Consider the following 16,332-nt stretch of genomic DNA (forward strand, 5'->3'; position numbering starts at 1 on the left):
CTGCTTGCTTTTTTAAACATGTTAATAACAACTTTATATTTCAATGAATAAAATCATACAACTAACTGAAAAAAAGGACTTTCCCCTACAGCTAAATTTCTTTATGATATAGAAAGAATCAGGTGAATCAGTACTATTCTACAATATTCTTCTGGATTGCTACTGGAATAATAGGTCCAGCCTTACATAAATTTTCCCTATAAAGTTGGCTTACTTTCACCTTTTACAATCTATAATTTAAAAAATGGTTCAAAATCCCTATGAAAAATTAATACAACCAACTATTCTGCTTAATGAACAGTGCAGTAAATGATCTTAGTGGAAGACAACTATATCCATGGATGGGTGCATTGCTCACCCAACTGCTTCTTGCAACAGATGGTAATTACTACTGGGACCCAGAACTGGACAACGTACAGAGAGCAAGAGGCTTTGGAGCACTCAGGTGTAAATGGGATGTCTTATTGAGCCCCTCCCCTAGAGGATAAGGGAGCTATGTGGAGGAGGAGGAGACAGAAAGTTTTAAAGGGCCAGAGGGAAGAAAGTCTTCCATTTATGAGAACACTGATAAACACATGAATTCACAGCAACTGTGACAGCAAGCACAGTGCCTGCACGTGTTCAAGCCAGACATAATTCCAGCATTAAAAGAGGGGAAGTGGGCACAAAGTTCCACCCCTAACTAGGAAGCTATTTGCAACTGGTAGCTGCCGGAGAGAAAATACATTTCCTCCAATGGAGTGTCAATGAATAAAACAACGCAAATCACTGAAAGGAGTTATTTGCTGAAGAGCTAAAGTATATCAACCATATCAACCACACTCCAGGGCAGGCTCCATATCTAGAAGTCACCACAAATCAGATTCCATGGTTTGATGTAGTATAGTATGGCATGGTGTGTGTGTGTGTGTGTGTGTGTGTGTGTGTGTGTGTGTGTGTGTGTGTGTATTTGAGAGAGAGAGATAGAACCATTTTGGTCTTATTTTTTGTTTTTTAAGAAAGAGAGAGAGATACTATGAAGTGGATGGGTAGGGAATGGGGAAGATATGGGAGGGGTTGGAGAAGAGGAAGGACTCTCATCAAAATACATTAAATGAAATTTTCAATAAATTCAAATATAAAAAAGATTTTAGAAAATAATAGCTAGCAGAAGCATTAGCTAAGTAACTTAAGTCTTCAAAATCAGATTGAATCTAAATGTGCATGGCTGGTGATGAAATGTCTGAGCTCTCTAGGGAATGAATAGAATCTCTCTTAATCGCTTCTTTAAAATTATTCTCTTTCTCCCCTCTCCCACTCATCAACAAAATCCACAATGACATAGGCACTGCTCAAGTATAATTTCATTTCAGCTAAGACTCAAGTCCAGGCCTTAAAATGTCTAAAGTTTAAACAAAACTCAAGGCTTACATCTAAGCTGAAGCCCCTTATTCCCTGTCCAAGTTCCAATGTGTCCTGGCCCATCTCACAGTTGGGTTTTGCTTGGGAGACATGCAGAGTCTACTCTTACTCTCCTGCCTCATCTTCATTTTACTTCTGTGTCCATCATTATGCCTGGTTGGATTCTCCAGGCTTGTGTTTGGCCTGAGAGGATGGGTAGGAGTAGGTGAGTACAGGCTACATGGCCACTGCTCCTGTAACCTCGCTGGTGCTGCCTTTCTGTCCAGACAATGCGTTCTCCAACTACGTTGCTTCCTACTGGGGTTGTCAACATGCTTGGTTTATCCTTCTGAGACAACTTCTGAGCTTTTGAGGCCACTCTCTTGGGTAGTATCCCTTTACAACACCTCAAGCCTAGTTCCTCCTTAACACCGGCATTTAGCCGATGAGATAGTCATGGATCGTCACCATGTGAAGGCTGGCAGTACCCCTCTCGTGATCCCTGTCCTGTAGCTGCTGCAACTCAATAAACCATCTTTCCCATTCTTCATGAGGTTGAGAGGGAGGATGTTCATCTCCCCTTCCTATAGCCTAGGAATCTCAGTGATGTTCTCTTTTTCCTGAAACCTTGGGGAATGGGGCTGCTTCCTTTTCCTCCCAAACTAAGCCAATGACTCAGAAATAGATTAGGGATACCCTAGCCTACATGATGGACAGAGCTGAGTCTAGATCCACAGATAAAAGTCATGAAGGATTTCACAAGAAAGACAAAATGTACAGCAATAAAATGTATTATATCTTAAGATATTTATAGGCAGATGCCTCTAGGTAGCCCTGACTGGCCTAGACTCACGGAAACTTGCTGCCTCTGCTTCCCAAATGCTGGTATAGAGAGTAAGCCACCATTCCTGGCCACAGTAAAACATAAGTTGACTGTATGCAGGCTTTATTTAGGTCAGCAGACACCACTGAGGGCAATGAGGAGAACACAACACAAAGATTCAGCAGGCTTCTAGCATTTCCCTGACAGTTGATTCTTTCTAAAAGACTTAGTGCAAGCATACAAATGACTCTGTCTAGGTGATGGAACAATAGCTTCTTGTTTAATTGTTTATAAAGCACTTGTATACATCTGAAATATTTCATAATTATTATTTTCTCAATAAGAAATATATTATGTAAATATTTAAAACTTTATATAGAATCAAATCAAGTGACTAGTTGTGATTCACTTAAAAGAAATACCATGAAAATTCAGATTCATAAAAGATCAATTAGAGGGTTATTAATCACATTTAAAAATGTATTCACTATGTAACTCATAAAATAGAATGTTTCATGATGCAATCAGAATTATTCATTTTATTATTGTGTGATTTGCATTTAACTTTTCTAAACTATTCCTGCCTTTGAAATCAAAGTACACCTGTTAATTCGTCTTTTCTGTACACGTTTAGAGAGATTTCTCTAGGAATAATTTCAGATGCAAATGCCAGTTGCTGGTTAGGAAAAGCAATTTTTCTAAGGGAAGAAATCCTTCTACAATCATCATCATGGGATATTCATATCCATCCCAGCCAAGCTTACTGTGATGTTATATTCTGGAACATAACAGATGCTGTGGACACCTTGCGGAGGAAATACTGCTGGTGTTTTAATGGGAGTTAACAAGTATGCAAACCACTGATGGACACACCAATCAGCGTGGATGTCTGTGTAACAATCCCCATCAAAGCCTGGGCTGCTCTTCTTTTTGTCTTCACTTTCGTTTTCTTCCTCCAGTTTCCTCTGAGCTTCCTCTTTCTCTTTGGCACGTCTAAGGCAGTAAGCTTTCTCCTGCTCTCTGATTTGCTGTTCAACTGCTGCGTAGTTCTGCAGTGCTTGGATCCTTTCAGAACGTTCTATTTCTTTGCCATCCAACCACTTAAACAAAAAGCAACAGACAGTGCAATTATTCAGTTCAGCCAAGGAAGGTGAGTCATGGTGTAACACTAGTTCTCTGGTGGCTGAGACAGGAGGATTTCTGGGACTACAAGGCCATAATATATCAACTTGCAAAGGATGAAAACAGAGGGGGAAGAAATAAAGAAAGAACAAAGGATTAGCCCCAAGTTAATTTTGATTGGTATTTCTTAAATTAGAAATATTAATGCCATAGCAACAAAGAATTAAAACAAAGTAATTAACAGGAAATCAGAAATTAACGGCCTAAATCAATGCTTATTTCATACAAGTTATATAATTTACAAAGCACCCTTACTGGAAATAAGTAGGTCTTCTGTCAAAATAATTAATGACAAGCTCTCAAAATATTTCTATTAATTTGATAACTGCTCACTATATTAAGTTTTTTGGTGCTTAAATCAAGTCACAGTTCCTGAAATAATAGTATTTTCTAAGCCTCCCAATGGAAAGGACTTTACACAAGGAGCTCCAACTCAAACCAGATCCTGTGCCACCCTTGGATATGTTAACAAAGTGTTCATTGTTCTAGATGGTGTTTACATGACAGTTATATAATTATCCCAAATTAAAATGTAAATAGAGGGTGAGAAGATGGCTCAGTCAATAAAGTTCTTGCTGTACAAGCATGAGGACTGTGTGCTACCCTTTGTATCCATCCAGGTGTGGTGGTACACATGTATCATCCCAGCACAGGGGAACTGAAGACAGGTAGACTTGAGCTCTTTGGCCAGCCAGCCTACCCTAACTGGTAAGCCCCAGGTCCCAGTGACAGACCCTGTATAAAAGCAAACAACAAAATCACACAAGGTGGTCCTGAGGAGGAATAACATTTGAATTAGTCCTCTAACTGGTATTTACATATGCACACACCCCCATGTGCCCCCTGACGTGAAAACACATACATACATGCCCCCCCAAATACACGTAAGCAAAAGGGAAAAACAAAAATGCTGACTAAAATACAAAATGTCAAAGCTTCCAGTACAAAGAGAGGTTGGATTAGACCAACATCTTCTGTAGGAACAGGTTCAGGGTTTAGATTGATGTTCTTGACTAACAGTGTCCTTGGTGCCTGGACTCCAGGCATTATGAATGTCACCTCATCTAGTCTAAGGGACTTAGATGTGATATAGTTACGAATCTCTGATGAGCAAATGGTTTCCTATCTAGTTGCAAAGAGACTATAAGTAAGAAAGTTGGGAGCTCAGGCACAAGCTTCAGAGTTAAAGAAGGTGAAGACTGAGGATGTTGAAAACCCAGGAAGTGGCCATATACACAAAGGTAATGGTGCCCTCTAGAGGCAGCAAACAGCAAGGCACATGTCTATCCCTGCCTCCTCCCTCACATCCCCCAGGACTAATAGCCCTGGCAATACCTAGATTTCTACCCAGAGAACCATTCCAGACCTCTAACTTTCGGAACACTGAAGTGATTTGCCATGTTTTACAGCACGAAATTTGTGCTAATCTGCTGAAACAGGATTATTACTAAGTGTATTTAATGAGATACAAATTTAGTGATGTGTAAAATTTCCAACTACTGGGATAAGTCATAATGCATATCAAAATGCTAATAAAGAGATTAGAAAACATGTTTTCATGAGACTCGTGCAGCTGCATGCATAAGCCCTCGATTTAATTTTGAGCTTCCTGGCAGCCAAAGTGAAAGAGAAAAATATTATTAGTTAGATATTTGATTTTTATTATCTTTAATTTTAATATGTATTAACGTCTGGCTTTCATCTAATATTTGGCTTGGAAACATATCTTTAAAGTAGAGCATCATAATGGATATCTTGAGGAATATTTCATGCTATTTCTAATATATTTGAAATATATTAGGAGAGTACCAGGCTTTTCAGAGATTCTTTTTTTCTGACATTTTTCCATGAGGACTGAGGCTGTGTTAACAAGATCACCTCCAGCTGCAGCTACCACTTAAGGTAAGAAGCAGTTGTGGTACAATTTCCGAAGGTGACTCAGGTAGAGTTAAGGTGTAATCAAGTTGGGAAACTGAATAAAATCATGGAATAAATAAAATAAATCTCTGTAATAAGCACATTATATAAATTTTCAAATAGATATTAGTATATTTATATGAAGGAGATCATAAAATATTAGTGTAAATATGGATTAGGCATTATTGGATTGGACTGGGAGATTCTAGCTAAATAGAATTCTTTAACTTAAGATTCTGATGAACTTCGGGAAGCAAGGTGCAGTTTTTGGTTATATCTGGAGCACATTTGCCTATTTGATTTATAAAGTCTTTATAAATATTTTAAATGTTTATTTACTCAGATGTACTGTTTCTAAGAGCATGAAAAAAAGACCCCTCTGTTACCTTCCAGACCAGACATACAGAGAACTGGTTTTACATTTGGCCCTGTGTCCAGCCACCACTACCTTAAGGACTTCATTTATTGAAGATTCCTGGTAGACATTGTTCAAAACTGGCTTATGTTTTCTCCAAGTTCAAACAAACCCTTCTAAACTTGAGTAGAGCTGCAAGGGTAATGGAAGCTTTTGCATTTCCTGACTTTGCTCCAGGCAGAGTTGCTGTATCTGGAACAGCAGTGTGTTCATGGTTAGTGATGATTCCTGTGAATAGGTCTATGATTATTGTTAACTGTACATGGGTCCATATTTGCTGTTGGTAACTGTGCATGTGTCCGTACTTCTGGTGATAACTGTATGTGCCTGTGCTTACTGATGATAACTGTACATGGGTCACTGCAAAGAAAAGCAAGTGAGCTTGCCTTGGAGCTTCATTGAGATCCCCTCTAGGAACAACCAACATCTATCTAGAAATGAGAAAAATATCCCAAAAATCTTGTAGATCCCAGGTGGGATCATGAGTAACACTGCTGTGTGCTACCAAAGTCAGTGCCCACTCATGCTGTACCCTGAGTGTTGCAGACCTAGGGGAGGGGGAGAACTCTTGCAAAAGAATGGCTCTCTTTGTACTGCCTCTATTTTTTAGAGTCTGAATTTTAATCCCAGGATCTTGAGATTTGACTATTTGGAAGACATAGGGACACTGTAGGTATAGTTTATTTGGGAAAAAACATATTGGAGTGGCATGGGTGTAATATCATATAACTTGTGTCATTACAAAAGAATGCATTGGGAAGGAACAGAGGCCTAAGAACACTGTGAGAGGACTGGGGCAGAGGTCAGAGCAATGAGAGCATGAGTCAGAGGATGCCACATAGTGCTGGCTAAACCTACTAGGTAGGAGATAGGCCTAGACTCTCCCTCGTGGACTTGAGAGGGACCCAACTCAGCCTATTTTCCGACAACGTCCCCTGGACTATTTGTTCTCCAGAGCTATGGGATAAATCTGTCATATAAGTCACAGGTAGACTGTGCACAGCAATCCTAGAAAATCACAACATCCACATCTACCGCCACAGCTCCTTTCAGACAAACCTTATAAACTCTCAGTGAAATGGTACCTAAGATTTCAAAATGGTTTGCTTCGTTTTTAGGTATCAGTAAACACATTTACCAGCACTACTTTTCACAGGTACTGATGGCCTCTTGTAAAACCTGAGTGGGGCTGTCTCCTGAAAGACTTGATCCAACAGTTTACACATTAACTCAGAGCAGCAGCAGACACATATGCACGTGTGTGTGTGTGTGTGTGTGTGTGTGTGTGTGTGTGTGTGTGTGTGTGTTTGTGTCTGTTGGTCAGTGGAGGTTCAGAGTCAGACACAAGGAGTGCAAGGCCCATGGGCTCCAATTGCCAGGTGTGTCAGGCCAAACAATCAAGAAGGGGCAATCTGTAAGCTCCAATGTCCTGTCTCTAATGTGCTTCACTGTCTCCTGTATGGGTCTAGGACACCAAAGACACCATTTACAGAGTACCTTGCACTACTATTTGTGACCATTTTCAGTACATGGTGACACCTCACAACTCTGCTCTGGGCACAGCAGCATAAACAAGCGCAGCTGTGGTGACCATGCGGTTCCAGTCTAACCCTGATTCCTTTAGGATAAGGACTCACAGCCTCAGTCTCTGGGATCTACGTCTAGCAAGTTCTTCACACCACTCATTTTCTAGGAAGAACTCGTGCAATGATAACCATCTAACTTACGTGATAAAATGATTTGCCTCTTATTCTAGGTTCAACTATCCAACTCATTTACATAATCTAAGAAATTTTACATGACAAGAAATCTGATCAAGAATCTAGCAGCCAGCAATTTCTCAACCACAGAAACACCAAAGACGAAGGAAGAAATACCCTCTGAGAACTAAGCCAATGGATGCCTCAAAACCACTGTTTTCCTGTATTCTTGTTACAGATGCCTAGAGTCACACATGGGCCAAGAACTTTGGACTTATGTGAAAACTAATATTCTGCTCTTTACTATTCTCAGTTTTATACTTTCTTTAGAATCATATTTTACTAAATATTAGGTTTACAATTATTCCAAATAATATTAGCTCTGAAATTATTGGATTTGGGGGATATGGTGGCAAAATATGAGCATATTATGATATACAATTTGGTTTTAACCATTGTCTCTGACTTATAATTCCTTCCTCAAAGCGAGTCAAAGAAAAATCTATAATGTCTCCTGAGTTTAGAGGATGATAGAATGATAGAATAAATCTCTAGGGCTAGATAACTGGTCAGTTGGTATAGTGCTTAACTCACAAACATAGAGACATGGATCTGATACCTACACATAAAAATGCTAAGAATGCTTACTCCCAGCATTTAGGGAAGCAGACTAAGGAAGGTCCCTGGGTTTCATTGTCCAGCTTGTCTATGCTAATTGGTGAGCTCCAGGGCAATGAGACACCTTGCCTCAAAAGTAGTACAGAGTGTCCCTGAGAATGACACTGGAATTGTTCTCTAGCTTTTACACACACACACACACACACACACACACACACACACACACACACACACATCGGACATTTTAGTCTGCCATAAGACTCTCATTCCAGAAGCTTCCAGCTTAAAACCAAAGAAAGGATCACAGAAACACAGAATATAAGTTGAAAGTACAGATTAAAAACATGGGTTTGTTAGATATGTAAATTTATGCTCTGTGTCATTCAAATCCAGCACAGAAGTCTTGAAGATGGGGAATGGCAACCTGTTTACTTTGGTTTGACTGGCTATTTTTGAGATTTTTAGGCAGGTCACATTGTTTGGGCCTGAGTGGCTTGGGACTAACTGTGTAGACCAGACTAACCTTGCTGAAGTCCTTCTGTTTCTTCTCCACCTCTTAGGTTCTGGGATCGCAGTGGTAATTATCAGTAATAGTGAAGGGTGTACTTCAAAAGATGACTCAACTGGTTCAGTGTCTTGATGAGATAATATAGAAATCAACTACTTACCTTTTAAAGATTTGTTAAAAGTTTCAAAAACAACATCAGGGGGTTAGAAATCAAATAATGCAGCTTTACTCTCTAGAATATTCCAATCTCCAAAGCAGCAATTTTTGCCTAACAATTCCATGAAGAACCCAGGAATTCCTGTGATTGCTTCTTCTCATCTTTCTGTGTATTTCCTTCTCTCTTCTCCCCACTCCCTTTTGCACCTTTGCTCTGAGCATACCTTTAACTGTTGTAAGGTCACCACCACAAACTCCCTGTAGCCGTCAAAGTCAGCACATGGGTTACCCACGAGGAATAGCTCCCTCAGATGAATATTGTGTGTCAGGGTTTTAATGCTACTCAGTTCTCCAATGAAATTTACAGTCAAGTCAAGTTTGGTCAGCCACTCACATCCTGTTGATGAGAAAAAAGAAGAAGAAAAGAGGAAAAGGTGATAGTAGTAATAAACTTGTACAGTACCTGAGAGTTCAATAGAAACTCTGACACCAGATCACAATAGGTCCGCCTTAGATGTGCCTACACATGCGTCCTTCTGAACTGTGTGGTTGCTGCTGGACTAGGAGAAGACCACCCTGGTTTACATTGCTACAGGCTTGGTTCAGTAAAGGCTGTCTTTCCTTGTGATTTAATGATGTTTGTGGGGGTAACATGGCAAACTTGACAGTCTTTGAGATCTGAATAGTAAATCTAGGCAGACAGAGCATCCAGCCCTGTGTAAACTTAGTTCTCCAAACTTCTATAATTCCACCATACCCCATGCTTTAAATTACACTGTTTTGCTGTTGTTTTCTGGTATCCATGCAAGTAAAATGAACTTGACTCAGATTGGCTCATAGCTCTGCAACCTTATCCATTTGGTGAATTTTATCCCATTTCTCAAAACTGCATAATGGAGCTTAATTATTATATGATTATTTTGTCCCCCTTCACCTTTCCTTGGTCTCAACTCTTGACTCCACCTTGTCCTGGGCAGAAGGTCATTTACAAGGGCAGCTTATCAGTGGCTACATCATTGATAAAAATGACACTTCACCTCCCAAAATTTCTCATAGATTTCATCTACAAAACCTACTATGAGCTCTGTAATTTTAATTCTTTCTAACTTTTACATGAAATATGAAAGGAATTTTCTAAACTCACTCAAAACAGAATGTGTGAAAAGGAGAAAGGAAGAAAAGTTGATCAACGACAGAAAGAACTCAGCACCTTGACATGGCACAAATTAGGGAATTGTTCAGAAACTGTGAAGAGCATGTGAAGACATGGGGCTCTGTTTGGAAGAGCTGCTCTGGCCATGCCTGGAACAATGTGAACATCTAACCGAAAAACTGATATAAGAAATAATGAACAGATAAGTGCAGAAGGTGACGTTCTTGATTAAAGTCAAATATCATCTAACAAATGTAAAAATGGAACTGCAGGATCATTACTGACTATACTAAAACCAACACATAAAAGTGTGATAAGGGACAGGATGTTCACATAATTTCCGAATATAGTCCCATTAATTGCTTATTAACTAAGATATAAAATGCAGGAGCAGTAAAGTGACAAATTAGATACTGACTCTCCTTTGGCTCTTTTTGTGAAATTTAGACATTCTCTAATGTTTGAATTCTCTGTATGACTTTTGTCCTTTCGGATATTTTCCTGTAATGTGATTGAATACTTATAACTTATCTCCTTCTGTTATTGTCTGAGTCAGTGGACACTGGGAAATTGTTTAAAACTGATTTGCCTATTACATACATGAAAGTCTTTAGCATAATGCAAAAGGTTAAGACATGTTTGTGGAAGAAAGAAGACAATGGCAGAATAAAGAGAGGGAAGGAGTGAAGAGAATGATGGAGATAGAGGAGGGGTAGTGGGTGATGGAGCAGATTGGACACAAGGGAAGTTAGTTAGTTAGTTAGTTAGTTAGTTAGTTAGTTAGTTAGTTAGTTAGTTAGCCAGATGAAAACTAGGGAAAACAGAACTTTAGAGATAGTGGGTCAACAGAGGAAAGGGAACAGCACGGACAAGGCTGAGTGTAGATTAGTCTTTTGGAGCCACCAGATGACTGTTACTAACTATTGGATTGATGCCATGGCCAATACATTCACTGCATAAAATATGTCAGCACATATATGAAATCAGCCTCATGATCAGTGTCTGAAAGTGGGTAATCATGGATGCAGAGACATGCAGATCTGAATCCACATCTCCAGAACATACATGAAATCTGGGCACTACAGTACTCAACTATGATCCTACTATTGGAGATAGGGTACAAATGGGTAGTTCCTGGGGTCTCACTAGATAGCCAGTTTGGCTTAAATGGCAAGTTCTGAATTCAGTACAAGACCTCATCTGAAATAGAGAGATACACAGATAGAGATAGAGACAGAGACAGAGACAGAGACAGAGACAGAGACAGAGACAGAGACAGAGGGAGAGGAGAGGAGAGGAGAGGAGAGGAGAGGAGAGGAGAGGAGAGGAGAGGAGAGGAGAGGAGAGGAGAGGAGAGGAGAGGAGAGAGAAAGGAGAAGGGAAGGGAAGGGAAGGGAAGGGAAGGGAAGGGAAGGGAAGGGAAGGGAACGGAACGGAACGGAACGGAACGGAACGGAACGGAACGGAACGGAACGGAACGGAACGGAACGGAAGGGAACGGAAGGGAAAGGAAGGGGGAAGGGGAAGGGGAGGAAGACACTGATTGTTTACCTTTGACCTCCACACATGCACACATAGACAAATACTTGCATACATATATATGTACACACACACACACACGCACACACACACACACACACACACACACACACACACACACACACACACACACACACCTTTTTAAAACTGGTTAACAAAACACCGTTGGATCTTTTCATTCCACTATTTCCAAAGCATTAAGAATGAGGATTACGAAAGCTGTATCATGACACAGGGGAACTGGTGCTCAAAGAGACAACACTAAGATTTAACCCTGTTCATGTGCAGTGTCCAGGGACAGATGGGAAAATAAGCAAGGTAAAGAAAGTGATAACAGTAGTGGTCCTAGTGAGAGTGGGTCATTCTATATTTCAAAAATTGCCAATATGGCTGTATCTGATATTTAATATATACAAATAGAAGAAAAAATTTTGAAAATGATAGAAAGCTAATACAGTTTCTATGCTTTTCTCTGATATCCTATTAGGAGAGAAGGAGATCATCAAACTGTGCTAAATGCATATATTGAAATGCCACAGTGAAATTATTTTTATAACCAATGCACTTTAATGAAAACATTAAAAGGCTAAGAAGATAGTTCACATGTGTGCTGGGCCTGTGTTTTGAATCTCCAGAATCCATATACAAAGCAAGGTATCACTGTGCATACATACATGCCTGTAACCATAGTGCTGGGGAGTGGAGACAGGAGGATCATTTGGTCTTACTGGCTAGTTAGCCTGCCTAAAAATGAGTAAGTGCCAAGTTTAATAAAAATGCCTGTCTCAATAAAAAGCAATAGAGGAGGGTATTTGATAATGCCTTTTGACCTCCATGCACATATGGGCCCACACACATATATGAATACATACATGAATATAATGTAACAGTAGAAACATATCAAAATGCCTTAACAGGCATACAATTGTCTTCTTACCTACATGGCAGTGCCTTACCTAATCCCACTTCCATGCCTATAAGAAAGAGATTGTGGTAACTGCTACTTAAGGTTACATTGCTAATGGTGACACTTGGCTCTATGATGTTGATTTCATCGTGGGAGGTATCATCCAGTTCTGCTCCCTCTCCCTGTACCCAATCTGAGAGACTTCCTAACTGATAGACTGGAGCTATAATGAAGTAATGCCAAGTCTTCCTGAATACTGGGATGCTCACCAATGCATATACTGTACACATGAATAAAACATTACATGGTACTTCTTAGCTACGTACACTTTTTATGTTCCACTTGGAATGCAGAAAACATACATTAAGGCCTGCTCTTGGAACACTAGAACACTCAGAAGCCAGATGAAAGCCCTGACTATAAGAATTCACTGACAAGAATTCATATCATTCCATCCTCATCATCACCATCATCATCACCATCATCACCACCACCACCATCATCACTATTGCCATCATCATCTTGTTAAAGTTCCCATGATAAAGTCTTTATGCAACTCATATTTGAGTATCTATCTTAATAAAAGCATTTGTCACCACTAAGCCTGGGGTGGCCTAGGCTGGACTGAACTTGAATCTGCAGTGGTAGAAAGGGATACTCTTTTTAAGACAATAAATTTGGTTTGCTATATCTTTAAGTTTAAACACGAATGTTGTTTAATCTTGGTTCAACAGTATATTTGTATCAACATATTACATATGTGTGTATTAAATCATATATTTTCATGATAAAGTCACCCAGGAAAGAATATGATTAAAATTGGCTTGAAGAATAAGTAAGCTACCATGGAAAATTAACCTAGGCTCTACTTCATAAACTAGTATGAGTTTAAGGCCAAAGGTCCCAGTTCCAACAGCACCAACAGTGTCTGGTTGGCCCCTAATCCCCAAACAATAGAGGTGGGTAATGGTGAGGGACAGAGAGAGGGGGTTTCATCCATGTGGCTGTGTTGGAAGGAGCACATGAGAAAAACCTGGAACTCCAAGGCTAACATTGGGGTACTGACAGAGCTTTAAATTTTAACAGAAGAAAATAGGACAAGGGGCAAGTGGAGAGCATAAGTAAATAGTCACTGTCAACATGAGCACTCAATGGTGGTGTTATGAGTTCTGGTCTGCAAGGTGGTCTTAAGAAGTCCTCTAACCCAGGGGGTGGGGTGAGGATGCTCTTTCCTAAAGACTGCTGTCCTGCCTACTCAGACTCAACACTGTCACATCGCAAGGACAAATGTTCCCAGTGCATGGTCATAACATATCTGGCTTCTGAATGCATAGGGTGCGATGCTTGCCCAACAGGACCACTGTAAACTGAGCTCCCCAGGGAAAGGACACATTTGTATTGATTGCAACTGCTTGACTGATTAGAACCTTGTGACTGTGGAGGGCTGCACACAAAGCTGATTGTCTCTGCTATCTTTAGTCCCCTCAAAGCTATTTAGCCCTCATCTTCTGTATCTGACCTAGTGTCCTTCCCTCTCCCAGGCAAAACCTTCAGAATGTGTCAAATTAGCAGATCATGACCTTGCGGCAACTCAAAGGCCACCAGATAGCATCAGAACCTGCAGCATTGTTCTCCCTGCTTTGCTGTAACCCCACTGGCCTAATGTCCCCAATAACACATCTAATACATGACTTTATTCAGTGACAGAGGGACTCATGTACACTTCCACTATGAACACATGATGTAGGGGAAACATTTTAGGTTATTTTTAGGCCATGTTCCTCCTACTTGGCTCAGAATAAACCAATCTTTTGCTACCTGTGAGGTGAGAACCATGTAGTGTGCTGACACTGTATTACATTTACCTTGGAAGGTTCTGCAAAAAATTTAATGCTATTTTTTCCTTCATGTAAGAAAAGCCTGATTTCCAAGATTCCAGCAAGATGAAAATTTCATGGTTTAGAGTTTTGCTATAGTTTTATGGATGAAGGTCTTGAAGTCTCCATGCATTCAAAATAGTTTAAAAAAAAACAAACAAGTTTTTACTTTACTTAGACTTGGCCTAAATGTAAAGAATTAAAGCATGTTTTCCATGTTATACATGAGCATGTCCGTACGTGGCCAAACTTGACCAACCATCTCTGCCGAGGCAAGCATTCTCTCCTCCACCCTTTGCCGTCTATCCTGAGAAAGACCATCTACTGACCTAGGCCTCACAAACACTTCCCTTCCCTCCAGCTTTGGGCGGGATGATTCCAGGAAAGGAGCAGCAGACACTACCTTCTACCGTGGTGAATCCTAAATGGAGAATAGAGAAGAGGGGGAAGAAAAAAACAGCTTTCTTTGTTTTATTTTCCCCTTCCTCCTCCTCTTCCCCCCTCTTTCTCCTCTTCTTCTTTTCCCTTTAGGTAAAAAAGAGATGGGGGAGGCCATTATGACACTGAGATTTACTATAGCAGATGGACTGAATCATCCACCCATCTTCCTCTTCTCTCACATCTTGCCCTTCAAATCAAACCAAAAGAACATACATGCCAGGAAAAAAAGTCCCTTTTCTCTTTACTGTCCCCTTACACACTTCTAATCTTGATATGCATGTCCCCAAACTAGCCTGTACCCAGTTCCTCCCCATTAGGGCTGGGAGGCACAGTACAGAAGGGAGCAGAGTCCATACAGTGAAAGGTTGAAGGCGCACTGCTAATGACTGTACTTTGCAAAGTTCAAAACAGCAACAGCAACGATGTTGCCCTCTAGTGGTGAATGATCAGAAAGCCTGTTAAAAGGGAAGTCCCCAGTCCTGCAACAGCTTCTCAACAAAAACAAGCCCTGGTTATAAGCCAAAACACTGAGGGTTGTATTAACTTTCCGACAGTTGCATTAAAATTTATTACCGTGAACATATGTGATGAGTAAATGTTTCATTCTATTTGACCACAAGCTAACTGTGACAGAGCTGTCATGTACAACAGTGGTGACTGACTACTCTTCTAAAGCAGAAAGACAATGACAGAACTCTGAATCTCAGAACTGATCCCGAATTGGCAGCTTTGATACTAGCGGTTTCCAGGTTTTGAGGATAGAAATTCAAAAGGAATGATGTGTATTTATGGCTGTTGGTACGTCACCGAGATTACTCTTTCTGCATGGGGAGGCAAAGAGACTAAAACCCCTGTGTCCCAAGTGAGCTCCTCCCAGTTTTAGCCATTGACAGATGGGAGTTGGGTGGCAGAGCAGCTTGCCCGCCTCTGCTCCACGCCCCTCACTCTGCAGCAGGGCTGCCAGTCAACGTGCTCCACCCACTCACAGCGCACACAGCCCAGCCACACACAAGAGAGGTTGGCTAGGGAAACTGAACCTCATAACTGCAAGCCCACGCCAGCCACTGGACACACCAGATTGTCTGCGTTTACTGTGGGACATCAAACTACTACCTAAATAAAATAGCACCGAATAGAGAGTGGCGAACAAGAGAAGGCATTCAGAGAATGGAAGAGATTAAAACAGAGTTCTAACTACATCAAAAAATGTTAGATGATATTTCATCCATCCACCAACAATCGCACCACAGAAAAGAAGCAATCAATACAAGTGAAAAGGTTGAAATTGTGGTCCAATCAAAGAGTTAATTGAAGATGAAATGAATTCTAGAATGAGAAAGAATCAACATAATTATTCTGGATTTAGATGTGGTGAGATATCTCAGACTGCAGAATAAAAAGACAGACTAATTTAAATAGACATGCAGCTTAGGAGGTATGGAAGGTCAGATGAGTATAACTAGATCCAATTAACAGAGGTGGGGGGTTATGAGAAAGAGATAGGAATGATTAGAGAAAGAATGGTGTTAAAGAAAGGATATCCAAAAATAAGAGAGGAGAAAAAAAAGATGGGAGAAAGGAAAAATGTCAAGAATTATTTATCTGAGAATCTACCCTTCAAAATATTTTTTTGCAAGTAAACAAAAAATTATCAACAGAGGATCTGCCATACAAAAATATATTAAATGACATCTTTTGGGTTGAAATGAAGACACT

The 16,332-nt window shown here is 40.2% G+C and overlaps 1 protein-coding gene across 11 annotated transcripts in view; it reads right to left on the reverse strand.

Annotated features, from left to right (window-relative positions):
- Window positions 1-16,332, reverse strand: part of Dnaaf11 (dynein axonemal assembly factor 11) — a 101,137-nt gene that overhangs the window by 64,165 nt on the left and 20,640 nt on the right. For 8 of the 11 annotated variants that reach the window (XR_005486579.1, XR_005486580.1, XM_039078778.2 and 5 more), the window contains 2 exons: window positions 8,924-9,096; window positions 3,077-3,303 (listed from right to left, as the gene is read on the reverse strand). Coding sequence is in view for 8 of the 11 variants with exons in the window: in XM_039078778.2 (XP_038934706.1) it covers window positions 3,077-3,303; window positions 8,924-9,096 (400 nt within the window). In the remaining 3 variants the exon portion in view is untranslated. Of the gene's footprint in view, window positions 1-2,967; window positions 3,304-8,923; window positions 9,097-16,332 lie in introns of those variants that run through there. The other 3 variants (XM_063263250.1, XM_039078781.2, XM_039078782.2) reach the window with 2 other exon arrangements.

The sequence above is a fragment of the Rattus norvegicus genome, chromosome 7 (genome assembly GCF_036323735.1).
Source record: "Rattus norvegicus strain BN/NHsdMcwi chromosome 7, GRCr8, whole genome shotgun sequence".
Lineage (NCBI taxonomy): Eukaryota > Metazoa > Chordata > Mammalia > Rodentia > Muridae > Rattus > Rattus norvegicus.